General features: G+C 37.8%; 1 protein-coding gene across 15 annotated transcripts in view; it reads right to left on the reverse strand.

Moving 5' to 3' along the window:
• PLCB4 (phospholipase C beta 4) overlaps positions 1-27,965 on the reverse strand; it is a 442,280-nt gene that overhangs the window by 219,556 nt on the left and 194,759 nt on the right. For 5 of the 15 annotated variants that reach the window (XM_030915446.1, XM_010355280.2, XM_010355284.2 and 2 more), the window contains exon 1: positions 7,933-8,047. The exons of 9 other annotated variants lie outside the window; for them this stretch is intronic. In XM_030915446.1, the coding sequence (XP_030771306.1) occupies positions 7,933-7,965 (33 nt within the window). In that variant the 5' untranslated portion in view covers positions 7,966-8,047. Of the gene's footprint in view, positions 1-7,597; positions 7,804-7,932; positions 8,048-27,965 lie in introns of those variants that run through there. One more of the 15 variants, XM_030915443.1, reaches the window with a different exon arrangement.

Below are 27,965 nucleotides of genomic sequence, written 5' to 3' on the forward strand. Positions count from 1 at the left end.
AAAAAGCAACTACAGGACAAAGAAAAAAGGCCTTTTTATGTGAAAAACATCTGAACTTTTGGTGAACTCCAACCTTAACAGGCTAATGGTGAAGAGATACTTGTTGAAACCTTAACGCAGTCTTAGGAAGGTCACTGATCAAGGGCTATAACAGTATTAATGAACTTTCAGATCCTAACATTGCTTAGAGTATTTTGTACATTTCTGTGCCACAATTTTAAGAACCATATCAACAAAATACCAGAATGTTGAAGAATATGAAAGTTATAACATTTAAGCAACAGTTGATAAAAGACAATCCTAGGGATTTCAGACTTAATCTGAGCTCTTCCTGTAATAGTGTGGGAACAGAGGCCAAGAAACCTTAGGTGAGCTGGGCAAGGAGCCACACTCCTGTTGGTGGAGTTGCAATAGAACCACATCCTTGAACTGCCAGTCCAAAACCCAATCCCACTGGTGCAGAGGGAAAACATGCCTTTGAAAAATTGTGCCTGTTCTCTAGTTTAAAAATATGGAAATTACTGTTGTTTGCCTTAAGGGAAAGAAAAACATAAGAGATCAGAAGAAATGAGATATAAGATTAAGCCATGAAATGCAGATAAATCATGCATACTCTCTTTCAAGAAAGTTCCCATCTCTTCTGCAGCTTATATCACAAAGTAATTTTATTAAGGTTTTATGGAAAGGTCACTATTGCATTTCTGTAATATTAAAATCTATCTTAGCATACAGAAATCCCTCATGAGCTTGAAATATTAGTTCAAGACTAAGTTTATTAAGGTTTTGGCACGACTCAATATTAACTTTCTCCAAATATTACAACCATTTTCAAATCAGATAAGCAGTGGGATATAAAACTGTGGCTCATAAAAATAAAATCAGGAAAATGGAATCATTGCTTATTAGCTCTTAGAGATTAACTTTATACTTTAAAATTGTGAGGGAGCTTATCAAAACAGTTCATTCTGTATTGGTACTTTCATTTCACAAAAGAATCAGACAGAAACATGGTTACGGTCTTTGTAGCATATATCAAAGTAAACTGATATTTTAAGATAAATTCAGTTCAAGTGCCAGTAATAACTTTAGTTATCTTCATAATTCCTTCTGTTTCCTAATACTTTCATCCATGAGTTGAGTGATGATTAAACAGAGAAATGCCTGGTATGTCAGTGCTTGAGTCAGCTGGGTCTGATACCTTAAGTTTTCTAACTCATATATTCCAGAAAAGGTATAAAGTTTGTCTGACAGAATCAGATAGCAGACACCTGTTACTTGGCAATGTGTGAATTTATTATCATGTTTTTTCTTAAATACAATGTTCACTGTTAACAAACCTGCTGAAAAATTATGATGCTCCCTGGTGAGGAAAAAACAAACAAAAAAAACCACTACCTGAAATTCACAGAGCACCCACTATCTCAAAAGATCACGCATAAATATGGTATTCTTTGACTCACAGATTAGAGACCTGGCAAGAGATTGAAGAAGTTGTTTGGCTCACAGCCAGGTGTCCAGGAAGGTGACCATGGAAATCTTTCTGGTTATTTGACCATACAGATCCTAGGGGATGGAAAGTCTATATAAAGATACTGATGGCTCTTCAAAATTCCCTCCTACCAGATCTCCAGTCTCTTTCCTTCATTTAGTTCTCTGTAGACTTCAGCAGTTGATTAGAATCCTCTATCCATGAGGTCATGACTCAGAATGACCTCACTGGCATGATCTTAAAATACTGTGAATCCCACTGTATGTTGTGGTTATGTTTGAACCTAGATGTAGTACCTCAAGATACATTCTTAGTTCTCTGCAGAGTACTATGTCACATTCTTAAGCTTAAGTAATTGGCCACACAACTGGCATTTTCTCTCTTGGCCTTATGGAATAAAACACTGGTCCTGAGACAAAAGGCTTTAGGTCTGAAAAAATAGATGTAAACACTGAAGCAAAACCAGAAGCCAGAGAGCCTTCCCTAATTATTACCTTCCAAACCTAAATCTGTCTCTTCCACTATACCCATAACCACCTCCTCATATGCTAAAGACATACTTTGGTAAAACTTTTACAAAGAAGTATGTAGGTTTATGGGTGGAGATATATTCCCAATGTGTTAATTATATTTTAGCCTATTTGTTGATAAACTACCTAATTGTAGGCATCTATATCCAAGAATTTAAAAGTAGATGGAAAAAACCCTAAAACTCCTAAACTCCAGGCTAATTTCAAATACCCACCAACACACACACTTACACAAGATATCTCACATTTTCATGAGACACACGAATTCCTTTTAATGGCAAAGTGCATTCCATGTGAAAAGAACCAATTTTAGGACCTGTTTCAACCAATGACTGTGAAGCCGAAAGAGAATCTCACAAACTGTATTTCAAGGAGTTTCCCCATCTGAAAACAGACATGCCTATAATGTCACTTTGCAGAAGGCTCCCAAGATAAAAGAGATGATGCCTACACATTTATGGCATTGTTCTATTTCACAACAGACTTGGACACTATTTTCACTGCTGTACAGCATTCTAACCCCTGCAAGCAAACACTGGCATTGACCCTGGTCTGGCTGTTCACTTGCTACCTGGAGCCATATTTACTCTGGTCTTTAGTTTACCAGAGAGTAGATAGAATGTTCCATCAAGCTTTTCTAGGATCTAAAACATATTTTTTGCTTATTTTGTTTATGGCCCCAAAAAAGCATGCACTTGTTGATCATGTATTTTCAAAATTTTCTCCAGGAGAACTGTTTACCGGGTCACATAGAGTAGCAAATATATCCTCTGAATGTTTATTTACTTTCCTGAGAAAGAAGAACCTCAGAAAGCTGTTCTATAATGCAGTAATAAATAAGCATGTACTCAAGCATAACAATGTATTATAAAAGAGGGCCCCTAAGTGGGTTTCTAGATTTTCTATGAATTCTAGTATGAGAACCATACTATGCTAAAAAGAACTTAGTAAGTCAGGCTTTATTTAGTAAATCAGGCTTTATTTACTAAAAGCCACAGAAAGTAAAAATGATAATTCAATTTTTTCTTTGACTAAACAATGCACACCACAGCCCAGTATTAGTCACATGAAACCAATAAGTTGGCTCTAATCAACTTATCTTGAAAATAAACAAATGTGTTCATAACAAGGCTGGTTTGCCCTGGTTAAAACAATGCCATTATAAACTGACTATAATTACATTTTTAAAATGCTAAAAATTTCTAAATTGTTTACATTTATTACAATATGTTACTTTTGTAACAAATATTTAAAATATATTCCTAGCACACTTACACAGAAAGTTCCTTGTTTTTTGACAGTTTTCTTTGCAGAAAATGAGTTTGTAAAAATAACATTATCTTCATGAAGGATGTTTTATCATGCTGAAAGTGAATGTTCTCCCCTCCCTTCAGCATCCTCCCATTTATAGTCCTGTAACATCAAGGCCATTGTAAATTAAATAACTGCTTTTTCATTTATAACATATAATGAGTTGGGTTTTATTGAAACAACTTAAGCAGAGCTCTAGAACTGGTTTAACAACTAATCTTTTTGAGAACCTAAATTATAATAAAGCACTACATAAATATGGACCATGTGTTTTAAAGGATTATATCTGGTAAAATGGCAAGAATTACCAGCAAATGCTATATAGTCTATTTATCTTTGATCTATTTATCTATTTCCTGTGGAAGAAGGTATTTCTATACATATCATAGATACTGATAATTAGCAAACACAGAGTCAATCTTGGAAGTAGATTTTTCACAGGATGGAACAAGGTGAGAAATGCATTTAATGTTGGAGGAGAGAGACAAAAAAGATCATACATTTCCCTCTCCTCTGTCTCTTTCTTCAAACGCATATAATTCTCCATATCTTTGGTTCTTTATCCTTTCTTTATAGGGCTCCTCATCTCCCTTGGAATACAAGCCAATCTATACAATACGCTGTATAAGACCTTATAAAATCTAGCCTTATATCTCTCTCCATTCATCTCCTATTCCTTTCCCATGCTCACTTGACTCTAGCCACACGGACTTCCTCCTGTACCTCATAGAGGCCACTTGGAATTCTGCCTCAGGGCCTTTGCAGATACCATTACCTCAGTTTAGACCATTCTTCCCAAATATCGGCATGGCTTACTAAATGTCACCATATCTAAGATGCTTTTCCTGGCCACTCAGAGCAAAATGGCATCTCACCACCACAAGGGTCTTTCTTCTTACCTCCTAGATGTTTCTACGTAACACACATCAACAATTTGATCTCTGATCCTTTATATATCTTGTTTGTTTTCCTCTACCAGAGTAGTGACTTATATATTTTGTTTTCTGTTGTGTTTCTGTCACATAAATATATGGGACACATAGTGGGTGCTCAATATAGACTTGTATAGAATGAATGAATGTGTCCCTCTTCTGACTTTTCTCAATGAAGGAATTAACAGAGGAATCCATACATGACAGTGGCCTCAAGTGTTGGTGACTCAGGGATAGAAAACAATTAAATGGAACATTAAAAAATATAATAGAAAGGGAATAAACTAGGACATTAGGGTTAAATATAGCCTCCTTTTTCTTTATCAAGGGATGATTTATTATTTCACTGTGTCCCTGCTAGGCTAGATACTACGTAGAATTCAATAGTGGATAGGACACAGACTCTATCCTAACAAACTCAAATCCAGCAGAGTAGGTAGACTATTCAACATAAGCAAAAAAATATTTTACAGGAATTTAGAACCAGGAGAGATGACCCCTGCCCAGGAGAGAAAAGGGTAGAAAGGCCTCCTGGAGAAAGCTTCTGAGGTAGGCCATAAAGGATAAGAATCCTTATGTGAAATGCAACATGTAATGTTAAGACTATAAATGATCAGCAGCAAGACATCATCTTGCTTCTGAAACCTTAAAGTACTTCATAAAACCATCCCCCAAACACCACCTATTAGAAGATCAAACTTCAGTCACATAAGGGCTGAAGATGGAAATTCATGGTGTCTTTGAATACGGCTAACTCTGAAAGGCCTCAGTGGATTTTGTTAAGGGAAAATAAGTGAGATAGAACTCTGTCATGTGAGACAAATGTAATACATAATTGCATACAGGGCTTTATTTACTTACCATCCTCCTTTGCATACAGCCTCAGTTGGGGGCGGAGGTAGAAGGAGAAGCAGGTATATGACTAGTTCAGACCAATGGCTTCTGTCTGAAGATGAAGTGTGTCCCTTCTCGGGGGATATATTTACTGCTCCTTCCCCAGGCATGGTAGACCATTGCCAAGCATGACCTGAAAGTATTCCCCTCCCTTGATCACACTCCTTTGTAACATGACTACACAGCTTCTCCCATCAAGATATGAAGACTGTTGTTCCACATGGATATTGAATATGAGTTTTAGACATGCGACTTGCTTTGAAACAAATCAGAGGCATGAAAAGTACTTGTACGTTGGGGTTTTCCTTCTTGTTCTCTTTGAAACCCTGAGATTATAGTGTTTAAAAGGTTAAGAAAACCTATTGGAAGATAGGAAGAGGTCACATAGAGAGAAGTCTCAGTCAATCCAGTCATCCCGGCTAAGGCCCCAGATACGTGAGTGAGGCTATCCTAGGTTATTCAACCTGAGCCAAGCCAGCCATGGCCAGAAAATACACCCAACAGAGAAACAGAGAATTGTGAGAAATAACACGTTTAAAAAAAATTCTACAAAATTTGAGGGTGGTTTGTTACACAACAAAAGCTAACCTATATACCTGCTAAAATAGGCTGAATCGGATGACAGATCTCTGTGGGTCTCTAGTGAGTAAGTGGGCACTGTGATTATGTTATATAAATGATATTATTTAAGAGTATTAAGGAGATACAGGAAAGAAGAGAGGAAATCCAAAAAAAAGTAGGGAGAGGAAGCAATTAGAAACTTGCAAAGCAGTCCAGAGTGTGAGTATGGGGGTATAATAAAATTAAAGTAAACCATCTGTGACTCTAAAGTACATAGAACTGTAACATCACTTTTCTGGATGACATTAATTATTGTGAACACAAATACGTCAACCTTATTGTGAGCAACCTGACAGAGAAATGTTTATATCCTATTTTTCTCTGAATCTCTCCTACCTGCTTTTCTAAAGCCTATACCTAGAAGAGAGACTGGTACTATAACAGATGATTAGAGAATCTTTGATGAAGGAGTGAATAACTGAATGAGGAGAGGAATGCCTTGGTCACCACGCCCTGTGATAACAAAGTTGTGTGTCTACATTTTTTTCTATATCTCTTTTGATGCCAGGCTTTGCTTTCTCCCAAACTGTTCCTGTTTATAGCTCCTATTCTCTTCAGAGGAAGGAAAAAGGGAAAGATTATGTGATACATAAGGATCAGTAGGCTCTGAGTGAGGGCAGCTGGATTTTATAATAGCATTTTATAGCAGGGTCTGTATACTAGCCATTTACAACATTTGGCTATATTTTTTACTTCTGGATGTTTTACCTTTTTTTTTTTTTAACTTGGACGGCTGATATTGTTAGTAAGCTGATATCTAGATAAATAAAATAGTCATGGAATATTTATTGAAATTTTAGAGTGTGTTTAATTCTTCAATGCAAATGTTTTTTCAATTAAACTAATAAATAAGAAGGAACAATATCAGCCATCTAACTACAGACAATTTTCCAGGGAACCTAAAATATAACTCATTCCCAATTTAATTTTGCAAAATCATTCAGCTCTACATTTCAAACTAAATAGAAACTAGCATTTTAAATATAAAACCTACATGTGTTAGCAGTTTTAGGTAATAAAATGTTACATGATAAACCTAAGAGTAAAACATTTTAGAATACAATTGTGTTTTTATATGTATTTTGCTTTACAGTTCAGTTGAATTACTTTGAAACTCTCCTAATCTGGAGTGTTTTCATTCCATCGTTTTAACCTAATATACAATGACTTATTTTAAATATTTTAATATGCCTAGCCTACAGACCTGGCTTGCAGTAAGAAAAATATTGTTCCAAAATTTTATTTTAGATGCATAATATCACTTGCTAATTAACAGATTATTAATAGTAACATTTTAAAATGATTAAACGACTTCTAACACTGCATTCTAAAATGTTCTTTCACATCGAATCTGTACAGAGACTTTATGTGATGGTGCTATTATTGTGTCTGTTTTGCAGATAGGGGAAATTAAGCCCTCAAGCAATTAAATCACTTTCCAAAGTCACAAAGCTACTGAATGGTGAAGCCAATATTTGAATAAGGTAGCCTCATCACCGGGTTAGTATACGTAACTGTCAAGAAATTCTGCTCTCTCTCAAAAATTTAATAGAAAAGCTCTTTGAAAAAGTGAAGTTCCTAAGAAAGTTTGAAGCATGATTTAATATGGGAAACTAATTCCAGAGAAACTTTCAAAACAGCATTTATTACATAAAATGTGGTATACCTCTTTTTTTTTTTTGAGCAGATGTTTCTTTGCCCTAAGCTAAGAGTCTCCTTCCTGTCTCCTTCCTTTGCTGAACTATAATACAAATATGACTCCAGGCACTGTTATTATGAACACATGTTCAGCATACAGAACCACATTTCTGATACATTACCTTCTACTGGGATTTACGCTGGATTTAATAGCTGGATTTACTTCAGCATGCTCAGTAAGGACCGTATCTCCCTCCAATTCAGTGTTTCCTCATAGAGTGAAATTTCACAAAGAAAAGATGCGACCAAAGACAAGAACAGCTGATGCAAAGCAGGCTAGGTCCACAGTACACAATCAGTAAGTCACAAACATAGGTGTCTGGCAACACTGAAAATCCAAGCAAGGCAAGCATTAGTTTTCTTACCATTTTTCTTCCTAAGGAGAATGCTTTCCTGTTTGGTAACTTCAACTAACAGGGGATGAGAAACCCAGTGAAATTAGGACAGAGACACCCACCTCCTTTTCTTCCCTTCCCTTCTTCCCTGCCATTCCATCTTTCAGATTGAAGTGGAGAACACAATATCTTTGTCCTTTGATAGGTCTTCCTGCCTTCTCTTCCCAACTTGGAAATCCAATGTGAAGAACCAGTGTTTTGAACCTTTACCCACAATCAAAATTCCGCAGGAAATGGGAGGAGTACCAAAGGGCTTCGAAATTCAATGGATCTCCTTTCAGAGGCCAGAAGGTCAGTGGCCCACTCAGATTAAACTTCTCGGGGAATATGACCTAAGTAGTTTATTAATCTTTATTCCTAGAAATCCCACAGCCCCTCTTCTAGTCAGAAGGCTGCTTTTTATGCAAGAGTCTTTTGGCTTCCAGCAACTGAACAAGTCAGTCCCCATCTTGACTTATTACAAGTGCCTTGGCTTTACCATTTGTGAAATACAAAAGGAGTTGGCTGGCCAAGAGCCAGTCTGTTCATAGCAATGGAAAACATGAAACACCCTAAACTCCAGCAATAGGGTGGGGTAAAGTCAACTATCACAAAGCCAAACGGCAAAACAGTACAAGGCCATTAAATGTGACAATTCCAAAGAGCTTTTCATAACATGGGTAGGTGCTGGTAGTATTATTTTAAATGAAAAGGTAGAATGCAATATATTATTTCGACTGCTCAAAAACAGGCACAGAAACAAAACACAAAAGACTTGAAGGAAAATATTCAAACCTTAGCCAGTGGTTTCATTGGGGTGAAGGTCAGCATTTTTTTCCTTTTTCAACTTTTATGCATGTTCTAATTTTTAAAATATCTTACTTGGATTTAAAAAATAATCTTTAAGGGAGATCAAAATGATGATGAACTCTTTGTAAATAAGTCAATTATTGATACCTCTAAAATACCTTTCATATATCAAATTTCAGCTCAACTTCCTGCTAGTCACTCTTCTACTTTCCCTACTGTTCTCTCTGCCTAAAATGAATCTTCTATTCCCACCTATCTCCCCATCTTCCAATCCTGTCTGTCCTTTGATGTCTGGCTCAAATGTCACTTCCCCCTTGAAGTTTTCTCTAATTCTCTCTTCCTTTACCCAAGGCAATGAACATTTCTATCTAGCACAGTAATTATTTCAAGCTCATGTCTAAGTCTGAAAGAAGCTTCAGCTGCATGAGAAACTGAATTCAACTTTTACACTCTGCATAATACCTTGCACATAGGAAGCATTCAATGAACTCATAGATAAAGGAATACACAAAAAGGAATACATTGGCAGGCAAACCGTTTAATTTTAGGTTTAACCTTGTAATCTGTCCTTAGAAATCTTCCTATTCTTTAACCAAATAACATACTCCAAATTTTTCCCACAGTTTTATAAAGCATCTTGCTTAACTGAGGCCATCCAACATACAACATATCTGTCTTACCAGATGTAACCACCCAAGAAAGGAAATACAGTAAAGTTTTTATTTAAAAACAAAAAACAAAAAAGCTCAGTGGGGAGCTCCATGAGGGCAGGACCTGTGAATCTTTCATTTTTGTGTTCCTTGGAACATGGTAAGTTCTCAATGCACACTTGTTAAACAAGTGAAGAGAAACGAATGAGTGAATGAACAGGCATTATGTGAGTGAGACAACCTAACCTAGTCATGGCCCGTGTGGACCATGTCCATTCTATGTGTCGGCTGCCATCAGGTACTCACAGTGATTGCTAGTTTCCAGGACCCTGGAAGCCCAGCACTCATATCTGCTCCTTGTGAGATCCAATGCAGCTCCCTCAAACTGTAAGCTGAAGGTTATGATATCTACCTGAAGAGTCCTTTTTAGGATAATATCAGATGAAACTTATGCATAGGGCCCAGCTTCTAGTAAAGCATGCCATGAGTTGTCATGAGAGAGCTCGCTGGAGTAACCATGGGTAAATTAATAAGCAAACGTTTTTGTTTAAACCATTTTCTAAAATTTAATTTTGGAACTTTGTAAAGATATTTTCTGTGCTTCTCTTGAGCAGAAGTACCTGAAAGTGTAGATTAACTCAGTTCCTGGATGTCCTGTCTAAGCAATGTACACTCTTACATGCAATGCTGTTCTTATAAATCACATCTGGTCTGGAAACCTTGCCAATAGAACATCAATACTAATTCTTTTCCAGTTAGACTGCCATGAAATACAGCAGCATAAAAATGGCAAACTCTTTCCTGATTTACAGAGCATTTCAATTTGTAGTAGAAAGTTACTGACATGTATTAAAGTCTTGCAGTTCACAAGTCACCTCTCCCCTATCCACCAAGTATTGATAAACACAGCTGTAACTGGGAGAGCCCGTGCAACTGGAATTCTGTTTGCTCTGAACTTAAGCAAGCTTCTGTTCTCTATGTTCATATCTCTAAGAAAGCAACAGGAAAACATTCACTCTGGGTGGCTTGTGAGATTTCATTGAACAAAAATAGCATAAAGTTACCTTCTAAGGCAATGTTGTTGTGGCTGTACATGGTCTTATAACTAAAACCGAGGTACTATTCCTAATTTGTTTATTCTAAGGGAAATCACAGACACGGGGCAAAATAATCAAGTGACCAAAACTTTCAAAAAACAGTTTTATTTTATTGTTTCAAAACAAGAGTGCCTAGTCTATGTGCTCCTTGAGCTATGGGTTTCAGGCTGAATTCCTCCTAGATAGGAAAGCTGTCTATGGCCTTCTGTCACAGTACTTGGGTCTCCTCAGTCATTATGCCCCTTCTCTCTTCCCTTCCAGTGACTGAGCTCTAAACCATATTATCATCATGAGACTCACAAGGATACTGTTCTCACCAGAAGGAAGACCCTCCCTGACACTCATCAACTATTAAGACTCTAACCAGCAGTTGCCCTTTTGTAATTGTGGTGCAAGGTTAACAGCTGATAAACTGGTAATTAGACTACTGCAGGAAATCTGGCATTGGAGGTCAGATGGCTTGATACTGTGCATCTTTAATCTGGCTTTGCCCTACGCATGTGCCAAAGCAGGAAAACTGCATGGGCTGAGGCTAAGAACTCAGTATTCTTACATTCTCAGGGAAAGAAACAAACCTGCTCTTTTTAGAAAATCAAATCATCATCCACAAATCAAAACAGCAAAGCTCTCTTTTCCTCTGTTTTGCTCAGGCCTGTTTGGCTTATCTATGGAAACAGCTCATGCTTTTCAAAAAAAAAAAGGGCTGAGCAGCCTTTCAATATTATGTTGCTAAGTAGTCCTTTCTAGGTTAAACATGTTTACTCTTTAAAAAGGCTGAAATTTTACTCCAGTGGCTAGACCCTGTAGCTAACATGCAGTGAATCCACTTCTCCCACATGTAAGGAAGATGACAGTCACATAGAGGCAGCAGGTGGAGAAGCTGGCTTCCAGGAACCTGGTCCAGGGCTTCCCAGACTTTACTGTGCATCCAGGTTACCTGGGGGCCCCGCTAAAATAATCAGTCTGATTCAGCACTTCTGGGGTAGGGACAGAAATTGCACATTTCTATTTCTTTTTCTTTTCCTTTTAGAGACAAGATCTTGCTCTGTCGCCTAGGCTGGAGTGCGGTGGTACAATCCTCACTCACTGCAGCCTGAAACTGGGTTCAAGCGATCCTCCCACCTCAGCCTCCCAAGTATGAAACTGCAGGTTTCTAACAAGCTCCCGGGTGATCTCAATGCTGCTGGACCATGGGCCATATTTTGAGTAGAGCAGAATAGCTGGGATTTGAATCTTCATTTCTGGAATTGCTTCTTATCAAAGGACTAGCCTGCAGCCATGAGCTAGAGGCAGGAATGACAAGTGTGGTATGGTGGGAAGAAAGAGCAGGGCCTAGAAATGGCACAGAACAAGGCTGGAGTTCTGGCTCTACCATTTAACAGCCACGTGACCTTGGACAAATCCCTGGATCTCAACTTGTTGCTTTGTAAAATGAAATAAATAACCCCTCTCTCACAAAGCATGGAGAATAAAACATATAAAAATGTACCCAGAGGCTTGATTCTAATAGTGGCTTGTGACCTAATATTTCCTGAAAACTCAGTAAAATCCAGGTATTCCTCACCATCTGAGACTCACACCAGACTCCTCTTCTCAGGCCCGCACACCTGAATCCTGGCTTATGAAATGTGATTGGAAGTAGTTGTATCGCATCTGGGCATGTTCCATAAAATCCTCCCAGGAACATCCCTTCCTCTTGGTGATTTGGTCCTTCTAACTACATCGACTCCAGGGTGAACTTGGAAGCTACATGCTAAAAATGACAGAGCTCTCATCAGCCTGGATTCCTAAATAAACAAAAACATGTGGCAGTCCCATCAACCCCTTCACCTGCCCAGTATTGTTAGATAAGCAAAGATAAATATTTTCAAGCCACTACATATTTGTGGTCCTCTTTGTTACAGCAGCTAGCCTACCTAGGTGACACATTTGCCATCCATTTCCTTTCCTCCTCACCTTCCCACTCCCTACTGTGCTCTCCCTTGAAACAGTCCCACATGCATCCTAAACTGCAGTGTATAATTAAAAGTATAAGCTCTGAAATCAGAACAACTAGGTCGAAATTCACCTCCAACCTTTCCTTGTACAGCACTGGACAAGTATGGTCAATAAGTTTCCTATGCTTAATTTTGTCCTCTGTGGAAAAAGAAGGATCATATCATTGCACATCTTTTGAGACGGTCATGAGATAATGCATGTAATGGAGTTGGCACCTTACTTGGACAAAATAAGCACTCCATAAACAAGCAGCCATCACCAGCTCCCTGGTGGTCTCAATGCTGCTGGTCCATGGGCCATATTTTGAGTAGAACAGAATTAGTTGGAATTTGAATCTTCATTTCTGGAATTGCTTCTTATCAAAAAACTAGACTGTGGCCGTGAGCTAGAGGCAGAAATGACATGTGTGGTACGATAGGAAGAAAGAGCAGGGCCTGGGAATGGCACAGAACACGGCTGGAGTTCTGGCTCTACCATTTAACAGCCACGTGACCTTGGGCAATCATAGGGTCCCATTTGATAATATGCCACTTGTTTCCTCCCACCAGGTAATGCTGTTTCATAAATGATATGGTTTGGCTGTGTCCCCACCCAAATATCAACTTGAATTGTATTTCCCAGAATTCCCACATATTGTGGGAGGGACCCAGTGGGAGGTAACTGAATCATGGGGGGTCAGTCTTTCCTGTGCTATTCTCGTGATACTGAATAAGTCTTGCAAGATCTGATGGGTTTATCGGGGGTTTACGCTTTTGCTTCTTCCTCATTCTCTCTTGCTGCTTCCATGTAAGAAGTGCCTTGTACCCTCCTCCATGATTGTGAGACCTCCCCATCCATGTGGAACTATAAGTCAAATTAAACCTCCTTTTCTTCCCAGACTTGGGTATGTCTTTATCAGCAGCACGAAAATGGAAGAATACAATAAGAAATGTCATAAGTCATTGTTCATGTGGTGGTTGAAACAGTATTTCCTACAATATGGTAAAATTCTAAAGAGTCTCCATTACATTCAAAGAGTTCCGAATTGGAAAGATTTTTTCAAGTATCTTAAGCATGGTTATATTTTTCTTACACTCGAATGACAATTACAAAACTAAAAGGGACAAAGAGGAAAGAGGCCAAATAATTAGTATAGATTTTAAAAAATTTAAATAAGGTAGGAATTTTACCACTTGAAAACCTGTACTGTACAGAAAAAGCAAGACTGTCAGATAACAAGGGATACTTGTATCTTTATCTGCTCTCTAGAACCACAGAGAAAACCTACCAGCAGATAGAAATTCTCAAGAGAAACAGTTTCTGAGGCTCAGGTGCCCCTATCAAAAACAAAGAGTAGAGGCAAAGCACAAGGCATAGTTTTCCTAGGACAAAAGGTATTTTTCTCTTTAACCCTATGGGGGATGTTTAAGGATAGAATTTGTCATTACAAAAATGCATTGTCCAAGGCTGATGGAAATAACTTTGCTGTTCCCAAACATGTGTTTACATGTGCAAATAAAACAGGGTCAGAATCTGATAATTTGGGGGATAAAAGTCATGTTCAGTCTTAATACCTAAGGAGTATGGTGCCCGTTAAGATACTGAAGACGAGCATAATTTCTCTCATCCTTCATTGCACTCTCTTTTTTATGGCAACTTAAAGGGATAAATATTGCAATTTTTAAGAGATGACATATAAGAAATTTTACTGAAAGCATTTGCCACCACAAGTAGTGTAAACTCAAGAAACTATAGCATTAGAAAGGAAAGTCAAGTGGACCAGGAGTCCATAAAAAATCAGGTACATCTGTTTCGTTAACATTTAATGTGCCTTTTCCTTTCTAAAGAAAAATAAACTGTAAGAACAATGAAAAACTGGCCTGGAGCAGGAACTGTAGAATTCAATTTTTTTCTTTAAAATACTCTAAATGTGACTCTTCCATCTAATTCTTCTCTCCTATCCAGCCAACGAGTTACGAAGTCCTTCTGGATTCTACTCCCTGGATCTCTCTGGCATCTGCCCCGTCTTACCCTGACTCTGGGTTTTGTATTAATCCGTCCTTTCCTGGGCTGCTGCAAAGCTTCCTAGTTAATATCCTGCCGGCAGTCTTCCTCCTGTTCTTTCTTTCATTCTCTACACAGAAGCCCAACTAACTTTTCTAAAAATGTAAGTTTTATCATGTTACCTGATTAAAGCCCTTCAGTGGCTCACAACAATACACAAGATAAAAACCCACATTTAGTAATAACATGGCTTAACAAAGACGTACATACTATGGCTCGAGCATCTGTATCATCTGCTCCAAACAGACACCACACACACACACACTGCAACCACAATAACCAGTTCTGTATTATCATCCAAACAGAACATAACACCCTCCTCTTCCTCCTCCTTCATTTGGCAAATACCTACCCATCATTCATGAGTTAGCACAGATGTCACTGACTCTGGGACCCTTCTCTAACCCATAGCTTTGGGTGAGGGGCTCATTTGGGATCCCCTGCTTCTTCCATCTGACCAGTACATACAAACATGGGCTCTGGAGTCAGACTGCCCAAATTAAAATAGCAGGCATGCCTTTCATAACTGTGTGATCTTCAGCAAGTATAACCTCTCTGCATTTCAGTTTTCTCATTTGTAAAATGGGAATAATCACAGGGCTTACTTCAAGAGCCCTGTTTTGAGAATTAAAGATGTTAATATTGAAATGACTCAGAGGAAGGTCTGACGTTTCATTATTGCTCGATACATACTAGGCAAGAGTAATGATAAAAGTGGTAGTGACATCATTCTATTCTCACATTGTAAGTCTTTTACCCTTGATTGTATGCTTTGCAAAAGCAGGTCTATGATTATCCTTCCTGCATGGTACTTGACCAATGTCAAACATTCAACTCATTGTTTATTTTCTGATATGTATATACTGAGGATTAAAACCAATAATGCCCCCACTCCTGAAGGGAATCCAGCCTCCTCGGAATTACATGGATATATTTTCTCCTGTGTAACTTTAAAGTATTTTCCAAAAACAAAATATAGAAAGTACCTTCGACGTATCCAACACTGCTAGGTACCAAGGTAGGTAAAATGAAATGAAAAAAAAAAAAAAAAAATCCCTGTAACCAGAAGCTCACAAGGTAAGTCAAGTTCACTAGTAACAGTGAACAAACTGGGAGAGCCTTTTCATTAGACCAAAGAACAAACTGACCTTGTTTGCTATCACCCAAGACCATCTTTTCATTTGAAGGGTATGCTCACTAAGAAATGTGTCACACTTCCCCACCCTGGGGAGCAGAAAAACTCAAAAACAATTTGATTAATGGCTCCAAGGGGAGAGCTCTAGTAGCTTATTTGCTTTGCACAAAAGAACTGAGTAAATATATGACTTGCCAAAATAAAATATACTTAGAAAGTGCTCAAGCCATGTTGTCCAGGCTTGCATTGAATTTAGGGTGGAGGAGGAACAAGGGGAGGAGAGGAAATAGGGGTTGAGACACAGACCCTTGATAGTCTAGGTTGGAGACCTGCAGCTATGGTGGTAACCATGAGAGCATGTAAAATGTCAGTAATGCTGCATCTTAGACTTCTGATTGCCAGTCAGCATCCTCATTAGCAGAACATATTTTATGACTACTAAAGCATGTGTAATGTTTTAGGTACAAGGCCCTGATCTGATTTAGTTTCATCAAATTATTTTCAAGTGATACAGCAGAACCTCATTGCAACAGCAACAAAGTTCTGTATTAAGAAATTGTTATACCTTCATAATCATGGTACCCTGATATTTTCTTTCTCTCTTCTTTTTTTTAGGTGGGGGGCAGGGTTTTATTCTGTTGTCCAGGCTGGAGTACAGTGGTGTGTTCATAGTTCACTGTAACCTTGACTTACCAGGCTCAAGTGATCTTCCTACCTCAGCCTCCCAAGTAGCTGGGACTACTAGGTGCATGCCACCACGCCCAGCCAATTTTGTTGTGGTTTTTTTGGTAGACATAGGATCTTGCTATGTTGCCCAGGCTGGTCCTGAACTCCTGGGCTCAAGCGATCCTCCCTCCTCAGCCTTCCAAAGTGCTGAGATTATAGGTGTGAGTCACCACACCCAGCCCCATAATGCTTTCTTAATCAAAGGTCAAATCACATCCCTGTAAAATCCAAAAAGCACAACCCTAAAAGCCCCAACTGATATAGTTAGTCTGAATGCTACATGTGACTTCTGACTCCAGGTACAAGTGTTATAAAGAATTGCACTACATTTGCCATTTTGGCAACCCTCCTTGGAAGAAGCTAAATGTTTCTAATAAGCCATCTCATTGGTCCACAAAACATTTTATGCAGGATGTATTAATTACTCACACCTAGCAATGTTCGGAAACATTTTTTTACAGGGATAGGTAGTCTGGATAAGCAGTTGTCATCTTAATTATAGATGCACATAATTCATGTATAAAAATGGTAATGACAACGTCAATGTCTTCTAGATGACAAAAAAATTAAAATGCGAAATGGTTGTAAACATAAACTTTGTTACTAGAGAGTCCTGGGTTCGAAAGTTCTTGAATGAGCTATATGAATCCTGGGAATGGTAACTAACTTCTTTCAATTTCAGCTTCCTTAACTGTTAAATGTTGATAATACTACTACCTACCAGATAAAGTTGTGAGATAATGAACATAATGTGCAGAATGTCTGGGGTAGACTAAACACAAGCAAACTTCTTGGTTTCTTTACCTCTGACAGTTCAATTGAGCCTGAGAAGGTTTAGCACTGTCAGGGTCCTGCTTTTAAATAAGATGTAAAATGGACAACTTGAGGTAATGAACAATCACAGAACCCTTCAGAAAAGAGGCAGGGGATAAGTCCTCAAAGGCTGGATGAATCCACAGCTGGAAATTACATTCTGCCCAATAAGGCCTTTAGAAACCTAAAACTGAATGTTGTAACCTTTTCTTTTTCTCAGCTGTTGGCTAGCAATGCTTTCTCCTGCTGCAAATAATAAACCAATTTCTACAATGAGTCATCAAAATATGCTGAAATTTGTCTGGAGGAAAGGCTCTCTGAGAATAGGGCCAAAAATGCGTCCATCTTTTCAAATGAAAATATGGGTGGCCTTCACTGATCTTTCCACGATAGTATGGAAATCAACAAATAATTCATCTAAAAAATATTTGTTTCTTTCAGAAAACTCATTGAGGTGGCATAAATGGGCACTTGGTACATTCTAGGTAGCATACTTGACCTATATATTAGAATGGAAATTTCTTGAGATTTGTCTAATTTTCTTGATCCTACCCAGGAATCATAATTAAACTACATAACCTGATTAATCATCAATAAAGAACATTTCATTTGAAGTTTCATTTTACAAAAATACATGGAGAGTTTGAATAAAAGGAAATATGTGATTCTTTCAAAATACAAGTCATGAATGGTACATACATACAATAGAATACTAATCAGCAATAAAAAGAAATGGGTTATCTATGCAAGCAACAACATAGATGAAGCTCAAATGCATTCTACAAATGTCACATTCAATATACGTTGTATGATTCCCTTTCCATGACATTCTGGAAAAGGCAAAGCTAGTAGTGATGGATAATAGATCCCTGGTTACCAGGAGGTATGGATGGGAAGAGAGCTGAATACAGATGAACAACAGACAAGAATTTTTTGGAGTGAAGATACTGTTCTGTATCCTATTATGACAGTGATAACATGATTCAATGAATTTGTCAAATCTCATATATCAAAAGGTATGAATTTTACTGTTTGTACCTTTTAAAATAAATAAAAAGGAAAAAATGTAATTCTCCACTTAGTGACGCTTAATATTATTTTAAGCTGTCATAGACAGGTAGTTTCTCTTGAATAAAAAAGGAACTTCATTAATAAAATCCCAGGGGAACTCTTTTTTTTAATACTATAGTATATACTGTGGATTGTCTCTGTATACTGCCATACCACCCTTCCTTGGTTAGGGAGGCCAGAAGGTTAAACATTAAATTTCCAAGACTCCTGTGTATGTGAGTTCCACCAGTTAGAAGCACTTAAATATTTAAAGGGCAGTGGCCATCTTCCTGCTGCTACTGCCCCCGGCAATCATAATTTGAAAGATACGGGTTTTAGAGGAAATTACAGCAGCAATAGCAACAGTGTGTGTGCTCCTGAACTTAAATGTCCAGTGATGGCTACAACATTCCTCATCATTCACCAGAGTTTCAGGCCATTTTCTAAGCACCCAATCCCCTGTATTAAATCTTTTCTGTGTGAAATACCTAGAGTGGTTTCTTTTCTTTGCCTTGATCTCTGTTGATATAAGAGTAGTTTATTTATAAAATGTTCCCTGTCATGGATCTTTCTATGACAGAATTATTCAGAAGTTTCAGAAATGTTCAATTTAAATCCAGCAAAACATAGCCAAAGTGAAACAACTTTCTGTTTACTGGATTTTTCAGTAGCACTCAGTCCTTGCTCACTGTGTTAGAATGATGACAACTATAGTTGAACACATTATCTCTTATGGTTGACAGCTCCAGGCTAATATGCCAGTAGTATTAACCCTAGCAGAAGAAAGACTCCACTTCCAATGTACTTCAAATAAAGTCTCAGAATTGAGCTTGTTAATCCTAATTGGTCAGGTCTTGGCATCTTCTCCCTTCCTGAACCAAAAGCATTCCATCCTTAGCTGTGGGAGGTCATAACCAAGGTCACTCTCATCATTGATAAATGAAGACAGAACATAAAACCTATACTCACTGACTAAATGTTTGCATATCTGTGGACTGTAAATATATCTTTCCTTTTCTGTTAATAACTAATCAGATTAGTTAAGCCTAAAATAAGTGCTGTAGACTTGTTTAAAGAAAAACTTCCCATGAGGCTTCACAAGTATTCCTAAAGTATTAGGAATAAGCCTCATTTCTTTGATCCCATGTGACTGAGCTACCTGCACTGTTACACCTTTAAGGAGGATGATAGCAAATTCAATGTGCTTACCCACCTTGCTCAATGGCTAAAGCAGTGCATTTTGGGCAAGGTATGTGATGACAAGTTTCAGAGGACAAATGCAACAATGAGGATAAGGTCATGGATGTGGAGCTAAAAATAACTTCTCATTAGGTGCACAGAAATTTTATATTAAAGAAGTGATGAAGACATGTATGTAGTCTGGGCATTATGAAAATTAAAAAAAAGAGTTGGCCTGGGCTAATTATATAGTTTCTTTACCTCTAAATCAGTGGTTGCTCAAGGTGGTGGATGCTGACAGTCTTTGTCTCTTAACAGCATTTCTGCTTCTGCGGTGGATGTTGATAGTCTTTCCCCCTTAACATCATCCCCCTTATATAGATAAGAGGGCACTGATGTTCATCAAGAAATCCTTCCTTTTCCTGCTGTCAGTTCCTGAGGTTCCTGTGAAACTGACTCTAAAAGTGAAAGACTGTGACCTGAGCTATGACCTACCACAGCTGGAGATGGAATAATCTTGGTTCAGGAATGGACAGAATACCCAGATATAAGCCATCAAGATTCACAAGCTCAGTTCTGAGATTTATTTGAGATACTTTGAAATTAGAGTCTTCATTCTGTTATGTTTGGAACAATGGTATATCAGCCTGAAGCTGTCAATGACTGAAACGTGAAACCAAACACAGCAGAAGACATGGCAGAGAAACAGAAAGAAACCAAGTATGATCAGAGACCCTAGACCCAGCCATGGGTTCAAGGAGAACCAAGAAGTTACCTTTGTCTCACTTAAAACTCCTAGGGTGAACATATTAGTTAATTTTGCTAGTTGGTTCATTTGTTTTTGTCATCAGAAAAGTCTTTACTGAATTAATTGATTGCCTTAGTCCCTTTTCTGTTGCTTATAATAGAATACCTGAAATTGGGTTTATAAAGAAAAGGAATTTATGTCTTACAGTTATGGAGATGAAGAAGTCCCAAGTCAGGTAGCTGCATCTGGTGAGAGCCTTCTTGCTGGTGGAGACTCTCTATAGAGGTGAGAGAAAGAGACACCTAACTATGTTAGCACACTCAGCCCCCTTGCCATGTGATGCCCTGTGCCACCTCAGGGAGGTGTGCTAACATGGTCAGGTGTCTCCTACTCTTCTTATAAAGCCACAGACCCACTCCCATGCTAACCCATTACTCCATTAATCCATGAACAAATTAATCTATCATGAGGGCAGGGTCATCGTGAACCAATCACATCTTAAAAGCCTCACCTCTGAATACTGCCACATTGGAGATTAAGTTTCAACATAAATTTAGGAGGGAACAAATATGCAATTTATAGCACTGACACCGAGGTTAATCTTCAGCCTAAAATGTATATTTTTCTGCATATTTTCATGTATCTAAGCATGGGTTCTTCAGCTTTCATGAGATTTTCAGATGAGTTTTAATGCCCCAAAAAGGTCAAGAACTGATTTTCTAGAGAGAAAAATAACCTTAAAAATCAAATAAAAATTGCCCTTTTATGATATATCTTTATTACAAATAATAATTCTTTTAAAAACTTTGACTAATTTCTAATTCTAAACAGAAAAATAGATATGGAATAACCACAGAAGAAAACAAAATAAGTAATTAACCATGTAAGGCCAGTGTTTTCTAAGATTCCTACGTTTAGGAATTTTTCTTGATTCCCGAAATCATAGCAAACATAGTGAAGGCACCTAGAGCAAATGTAGCTTATAGATAAGTCATAAAGATGATTTAAGTTACAAGTTGATATAATGTCCTAGTTGACAAAATGATTGAGGAAATGTCCTGTTTGGCACCTATTTAATGAAAGGCACTTTAACATTGTTGTTTTCTTCTCATAATTTGAAGCCAGTAAATTTCCTACTACCTAGGAACTGCTACTAGAGAGAGTACCTAAGTTTTGGAGGGAACAAATGATTAAAAGAGTTATTTTTTAAAGTTGCTTCATAAGAATATACACGTAGTATGGCGTGCTCCATTTCCATCCATTTTATCATAAACTTGCTCTGTTCTATTTGTGAAATCTCAGGTTGCCTATCTCTATCCTAAGGTACCACTGAACAAGGCTAGTTCTTCTTCGTTAGTTTAGAAGGTTCTGCTGCAGATCCTTAAGGATTCTTTCCCATACGTTTTGCAGTTTAATGTTAGCTTAGTTTATAATTTGTAACATTAATCTTGTAATTTATAATTTTATTGAGATCCACACAAATATAGAAATGTAGCAATGAATCAAGATAAAACCAAACCCATAGAACAAACTCTCAATATTCTACCCAGCCTCCATTTTAGAAAAGTGGTCGGACACTAGAAAAAAATAATTTAAAAATGTTCAAGTACTATAAGGAGTCAGAATGAAATGGTAGCTTTCAGAAGAGGAAAAAAAGGAAAAAGAAAGCAAGAATATTAAGCAATTTTTTTCCATAAGAAATGTTTTTTAAAAAGGCATAAAAGCCCCAAACAGGTAAAACACAATGAAAACAACAGCTACTATTAAATTGATATAGGTGTAGATCCAACTTACAGGGTCAAAAATGTTTTACTGGATTTGATTTCAGACCTGTGAGGTGGGACAGTTTACTGATAGGTACGTATTACGAAAGTAAGGGAAAGCTGACATTATGGTCTTAACATCTTTATCTAGAACAATGCTTCTCAGACTGCAAAAGAATTACCAAGTGAACTTTTTAAACAAACAAACAAACAAACAAAAAAACAAACAGCAAGCAAACAAAAAACAACAAAAAATGCAGATTCTCATTCAGTAGATCTGGGGCAGAGACAGAGATTCTGCAGTTCTCCAGAGATAGCAATGTTGACCCATCAGAAGACCACATGTTATACAGCAAGGCTGTAGAGTTCAGTATTTCTCTTAACAGTTACCCTTCCACTTGAAGCTGCTTGCTAACATATTTCTTTCTAAACAGTGTTAAACATTTACATGTTTAGCAAATGATTTCTCTTCACCATAGGTAAAAAGAATACTTCTCATCTTTCTTTTTTCCAAGTACTATTTTTAGAGGCGTGCTCCTCAAATTTAAGCATGCATCGACATCTCTTGAAGGGCTGGTGAAACAGCTAGGGCCCACTCCCAAAGATGTTTCTTCAGTAAATCTGTGGTGGGGCCTGAGAATCTGCATTTCTAACAATGTGGCCATGCTGCCGCTTGCCCAGGCACTATGCTTTTTGATCCATTGTGGCAGGGCATCCATCAACAGCACTGCTAGAAGTTTCTGTAAGAATTTGTACTAACAGAAAATTTTTACCATCATCGAATAATCCAGTATGGGAGCTTCAGAGGACCTGAGATTAATATTTTCCAAGCCCTATTTTTGGAGTTGAAGGGATTCAGCACCAGAAAGATTAAGTGTCATACCCAGAGCCAAGGAACTGGTAACGGAAGCACTGTGGGAATCAGAACTCTATTCTGTCGTTGTGACCCCAGGAGTCTTGCCCCTATACCACATAACTGCCGGTCACTTTTTTTCTTTTTTTTTTTTTTTTTTTTGAGGCAGAGTCTTGTTCTCTTGCCCAGGCTATAGTGCAGTGTCACAATCTCGGCTCACCGCAACCTTCACCTCCTGGGTTCAAGTGATTCTCGTGTCTCAGCCTCCCAAGTAGCTGGGATTACAGTCGTGTGCCACCATGCCCAACTAATTTTTGTATTTTTAGTAGAGATGGGGTTTTGCCATGTTACCTAGGCTGGTCTCGAACTCCTGACCTCAAGTGATCCATCTGCCTTGAGCTCCCAAAGTACTGGGATTGCAGACATGAGCCACCACACCCAGCCTTGTCATCTTTTTCAAGTACACCTCAATCACTCACTGATGGTCCCTAATACTACAACACTGAACATATTTTGGTACCAGTCATTATCTTTTTAGAAACAATCTCCAAGAAAGAGTTTCTAAATGTGGTGCGAGGGCCTCCTCTATCAAAATCACAATGGGGCTTGGACTTGCTTAAATAGATTCTTGGAGTTGCCCCAAAGCTAATGAATTTGTTGTCTTGGGATAGCATCTGGGAAAATGCATTTTGACGAGCCTATCTACCCACATCCATACCTGTTTGGTAAACAGGTCGACAAGATGATGTCTCTTGACATTGGCTGCACATTAGAATCTCAGGGGAGGGAAGGGATTAAAAATCCTGCACCCAGAGCAATGACTTTGGAATCTCTGGAGATGGGTCCTAGGCATCAGTAGCTGTCAAAGCTCCCCAGGTGATTTCAATATGCAGATCAGGTTGAGAAACAGTACTTCAAAGATTTCCAAATACTTCCACATGCCTATTCAAGAAAAGGACATTAAATTTCCAGACAAAATGAAACTTTCAAAATAGAAATTTAGTCACAAAAAAATCAAATGTATTAGAGCAACTGGCTTCAACAATTCCAACATGATCCAGTGAAACTATACATTTCTACTCCAACAACATACACACTGATGAAAGTTCTGAATTCACATCAGAAGGGTACCATTGAGAGAGGCCACCTGATTGCCCACGGAATTAGAAATTCTTGTTATTTCCATCTGATCACTTCTATTACAAAGTAAGGATTTTTATAAGAAAATAATTTATATGGATTTTCCAAACAGGTTACTAAATAATTAAAGTGTTCCTGCAAATAAGCAGATTGATTTAATAATAATGGCAGATTGTAGGACACACATTAGTTCCCAGGGCCTTTTAGGGAGTATAAAAGAGAACATGAAGGAAAACAGAGTTCCTGCAAGGTAGTGTGTCAGGAATTTATCTTTTTGGACATCAAAGTCCGAAAAATTAATGGCATGGATTTCTGAATTGCTGCCAAAGATGTTCTACCTGGTGAGTTTCTTGAGGGAATCTGTATTCTGAATAGACGTAATACAGAATTATCTAGTAATTTTTCCTCAATCAAAACACAGCCCACAAAGAGCTTAGGCTTTATGAAAAGATACCTTTTTAAAGACTTCAAAAAACTTTCAGAGGCAGAAGTGAAAACAGATGCAGTATAATGATTTAATATAAGTAACCTCAAGGTAATAACTAATTAAAAGTGAACTTGCTGATACTTGCCTTTTGGACATGATTTGAGCACCTTTATTGCTTTTGTCTTTCCTTTTTTCACCTCACTGATAACTTCTCTGGTGCCAACACAGAATAAGATGGACACAAAAACTATCTTTCTCTTGAGCACAGGCAGCTCTCTCCAGCTCATCCTGAACTCAGGTTTCTAGCAGAAACATCTTAAATAAGGGCTTAGTGAGGGCAGGGGATAGCTCTTAGCTGAAGCTTGGCCACAACAAATTAGCTGCCAGATAAAAGGAGATATGTACCTGTGGAAGAAGCCATCTCAGCAGCCCTGATCTGTGTTGGTTCCTAATTCTCTCCTCCATCTAATTAGCATTTCTCAAAAGTCAGTGCCCTACAATTATCAGGGTATCTTGATACTCTAACACAATAGGCCTGGCGAAGGGTCTGAGAGTCTGCATTTCTAACAAGCTCCCAGGTGATGCTAAAGCTGCTGGTCTGTGGGCCATACTTTCAACAGCAAGGGACTAGATTTTCTTCTTGGTAGAAAAGAAAAGACAGTGATGGTGAAAGATCATGTCACCTGTCCCAGACCTGCTAAGATCTCATAGGGTAGTGGTCAATTTTAGATAGTGGTCAATTTTAGAGAACTCCAGCCCACAATTTCCTTCTTTGACAAGTATTATCTGACCCCTATCCACCAGGCTATCCATGGCACCCATATTTGTGCTGGGATCTTGCCCCTGGCCAGTGCTGACTGGACCAAGGAGGGACATGTGCTCAAAGCTTAGTACGTGAGCCAATCAGCTTCTTCCTCTCTTGAGAATTTGGGACTGAACTTCAGGGATGCTAGTTAAGAGCTGCCTGAACAAGGCATGTAAATATCTAGGACAGTGACCCAACCTCATGTATACAGAGAAACAGGGGCAGAGAAAAACAGCACTGAAAGATCAGAGATAAGAGAGCCACTGCAAATCAATCACTGCCTGGATTCTTTAAAGCTTTCCAGTTCATATTTTTAGATCCTCCCCTGCTTACTCTGAGATTCCTGGACACAGCCTTGTGTTCTTTCAATACATTCCCCTTTTTCTCACTTAAAGTAGCTTGAGAGAGTGCCTGCAAATTCCAGTGCAAAGAGGATGCAGTTTCACTTTTCATCAGAGAACACATCTAGTCCAGAAGTTGTATAAAACATCCTGGCTTTGTCTCAGATGTCAGGATCTTAGAGGAATAAATAGTTCATGTCCATATCCAACAGTACCAGGCAGCTTCCTGGAGCTTCCTGTGAAAAACCATGTAACCTCCTGCAAGTTATTTACAAGAGGTCTTCGTTTCCTCATGGAATGCCAGACAGTGTCAACTCTTCAAACCCCTCTATTATTAAAACTCTGTTTACCTCAAGCTACTTCCTTCCTTCCTACTCCTTCAGTCTCATCATCCTTACATGCCAAGAGAAAAGAAATTCTGCCTCATCTTCCATGCTCCTCCTTTTACAGGTGACTCCCTTCCCATCCCATGGGAGACAAGTGGCTGGCCTGCAGAAGGCATCCAGGAGGTGGGAGCTATGCTCTTTATAAATTCTGCCCTCTTCTCTCTCTCACTCACTCACTCGCTCACTCACCCACTCACCTGACTACCTCGTCTATTTTCTCATATTGACCTATCATACTCTTTCTTATTACAGTCCTTGTGAATGTCTCTGATCTTCCACTTTTTAAAAAAAGTTAATGGTTCTCAGATGGCACTAGTTCTTGGGTCCCCATATCCCAAAAGAATCATTCCTCCTCCAACTCAGCCTATCCCATTCATTCAACTGACAATAGAAGACACAATTCCAAATTCCCACTTTCCAGAATGATCACCTTATCCTGTCTTGTATGACATGTATTAGACTTGACTCAGGTGGAATTCACCTTGATAATGCTGGTTTATGCCGAATGAGTCATTAAAGGTAAACAACACAGCAAAAAGGAATCTGCAACCTTCTGCCTCCTTGAGACAAGGACAGAATATAGATTCATCCTTGTCTTAAAATGCAAGGGTATAGCTCCATGTCATTTTGCATTAATGAAGTTTCTGTTTTTTCACTTATTGGAGAGTATCGAAGTACATAGCCAGTCTGTTCTCATTAACAATGTGTCCTTGGATATGTCTTCCATATCCACAGGGGAAGACTTCCATTCACCTAACATTAACAGCTTAGGAAGTCACTATTCATTATGACAAGGTAAGCGTTTCATTATCTTTTTACTTATGAAATCAATTACATACTCAAAGTCAAGTAAAAGAAAAAGTATGTTCAGTGCTCACCACAAAGATATATTCATTCCCAATTTAAACTCTTATAATATTTTTAATTGATTTCTCTAAAATGATATAATTCAGAGTCATTAAAACTAATGCTTATGAAGAACATTCAATGCCATGAAAAAGCACTCACAATATTCTATGAGAAAAACAATCACATGCACAGCATATTCCTAAGTTTTAAAAATGGTTATATGTATATGTCTAGATATTCTAGAAATAAATACAACAAAGTATTATTAGTGTTTATATCTGGATGACACGATTACTATAAGTATTTAATTTGTAATTTGAGTTTCCTAAAATCTTTTCAATGCACATGCACATATATGATTAGAGAAGAAGTAAACATTACCAAAAAGTATACATGGTCTACACTCAGCAAAGTTAAAACAAAAAGAGATTCATGCGTCCCCTCTGCTTTGATTGTCCTGCTGGAAGCACACATCATTACATTAATGTGATCTGCTCACATGCTTCTTATACTGTGTTAGAAAATGAAGCACACTGGAAGAAGACTGGTGGTTTCTTTAAAAGTGTCTTAGACTGAAAGGATGGGATAAAGAATCAATTTTAGGATTGCTTTGAAAGTGGTAACACTTGCTTCTTGTACTGATATACTTAGGGAGGAAGAGAAGAAAAATAATGGCTTTAATACTTTCATGCAACTTAGCCTCTTTCTCATTTGTAAACATATTGCTTCTTACCTTCTAAGGCAATGTATTCTGTTCTAAGATAGTCCCAGTTGCTAGAACATATTTCAACATGTATGTTATTTCATTAAAGAATTTTTACTTGAAAAATACAGAAAATGAACATATCTAAGTAAATCAAATCATAATTCTATGATCATCTCTCTCTCTGAAAATTTATAAAACAAGAATATGATGTTCCCTCCTCTGCCCATCCAATAAGACTTCTGAGAGATAAGCACTAGTCCTAGTTATTATATGTGCATAATCTCATGTATATACACAAAAATATCATGTAAATGTCTATATGAATGTCAGCATACACATGTATATGTAGATCTATAATTACCCAAATATATAAACATACATGCTTTTAAAAATTAACATGATGTCACTCTATATATTTTTTTGCAGTTTGCATTTTTCAAAACATACAGAATACATTTCTCAAAGGGAACCACTGAATCAAATGGCACACACATTCTAAAATTTAATACTGACAAATTATCCAACAACCCCCCCCCCAAAAACTACACAAAATATCCTTCAATTAGAAACTTTTTACAAAAAGAAAATAACTATTTT

Source organism: Rhinopithecus roxellana, chromosome 13 (genome assembly GCF_007565055.1).
Source record: "Rhinopithecus roxellana isolate Shanxi Qingling chromosome 13, ASM756505v1, whole genome shotgun sequence".
Taxonomy (NCBI): Eukaryota; Metazoa; Chordata; class Mammalia; order Primates; family Cercopithecidae; genus Rhinopithecus; species Rhinopithecus roxellana.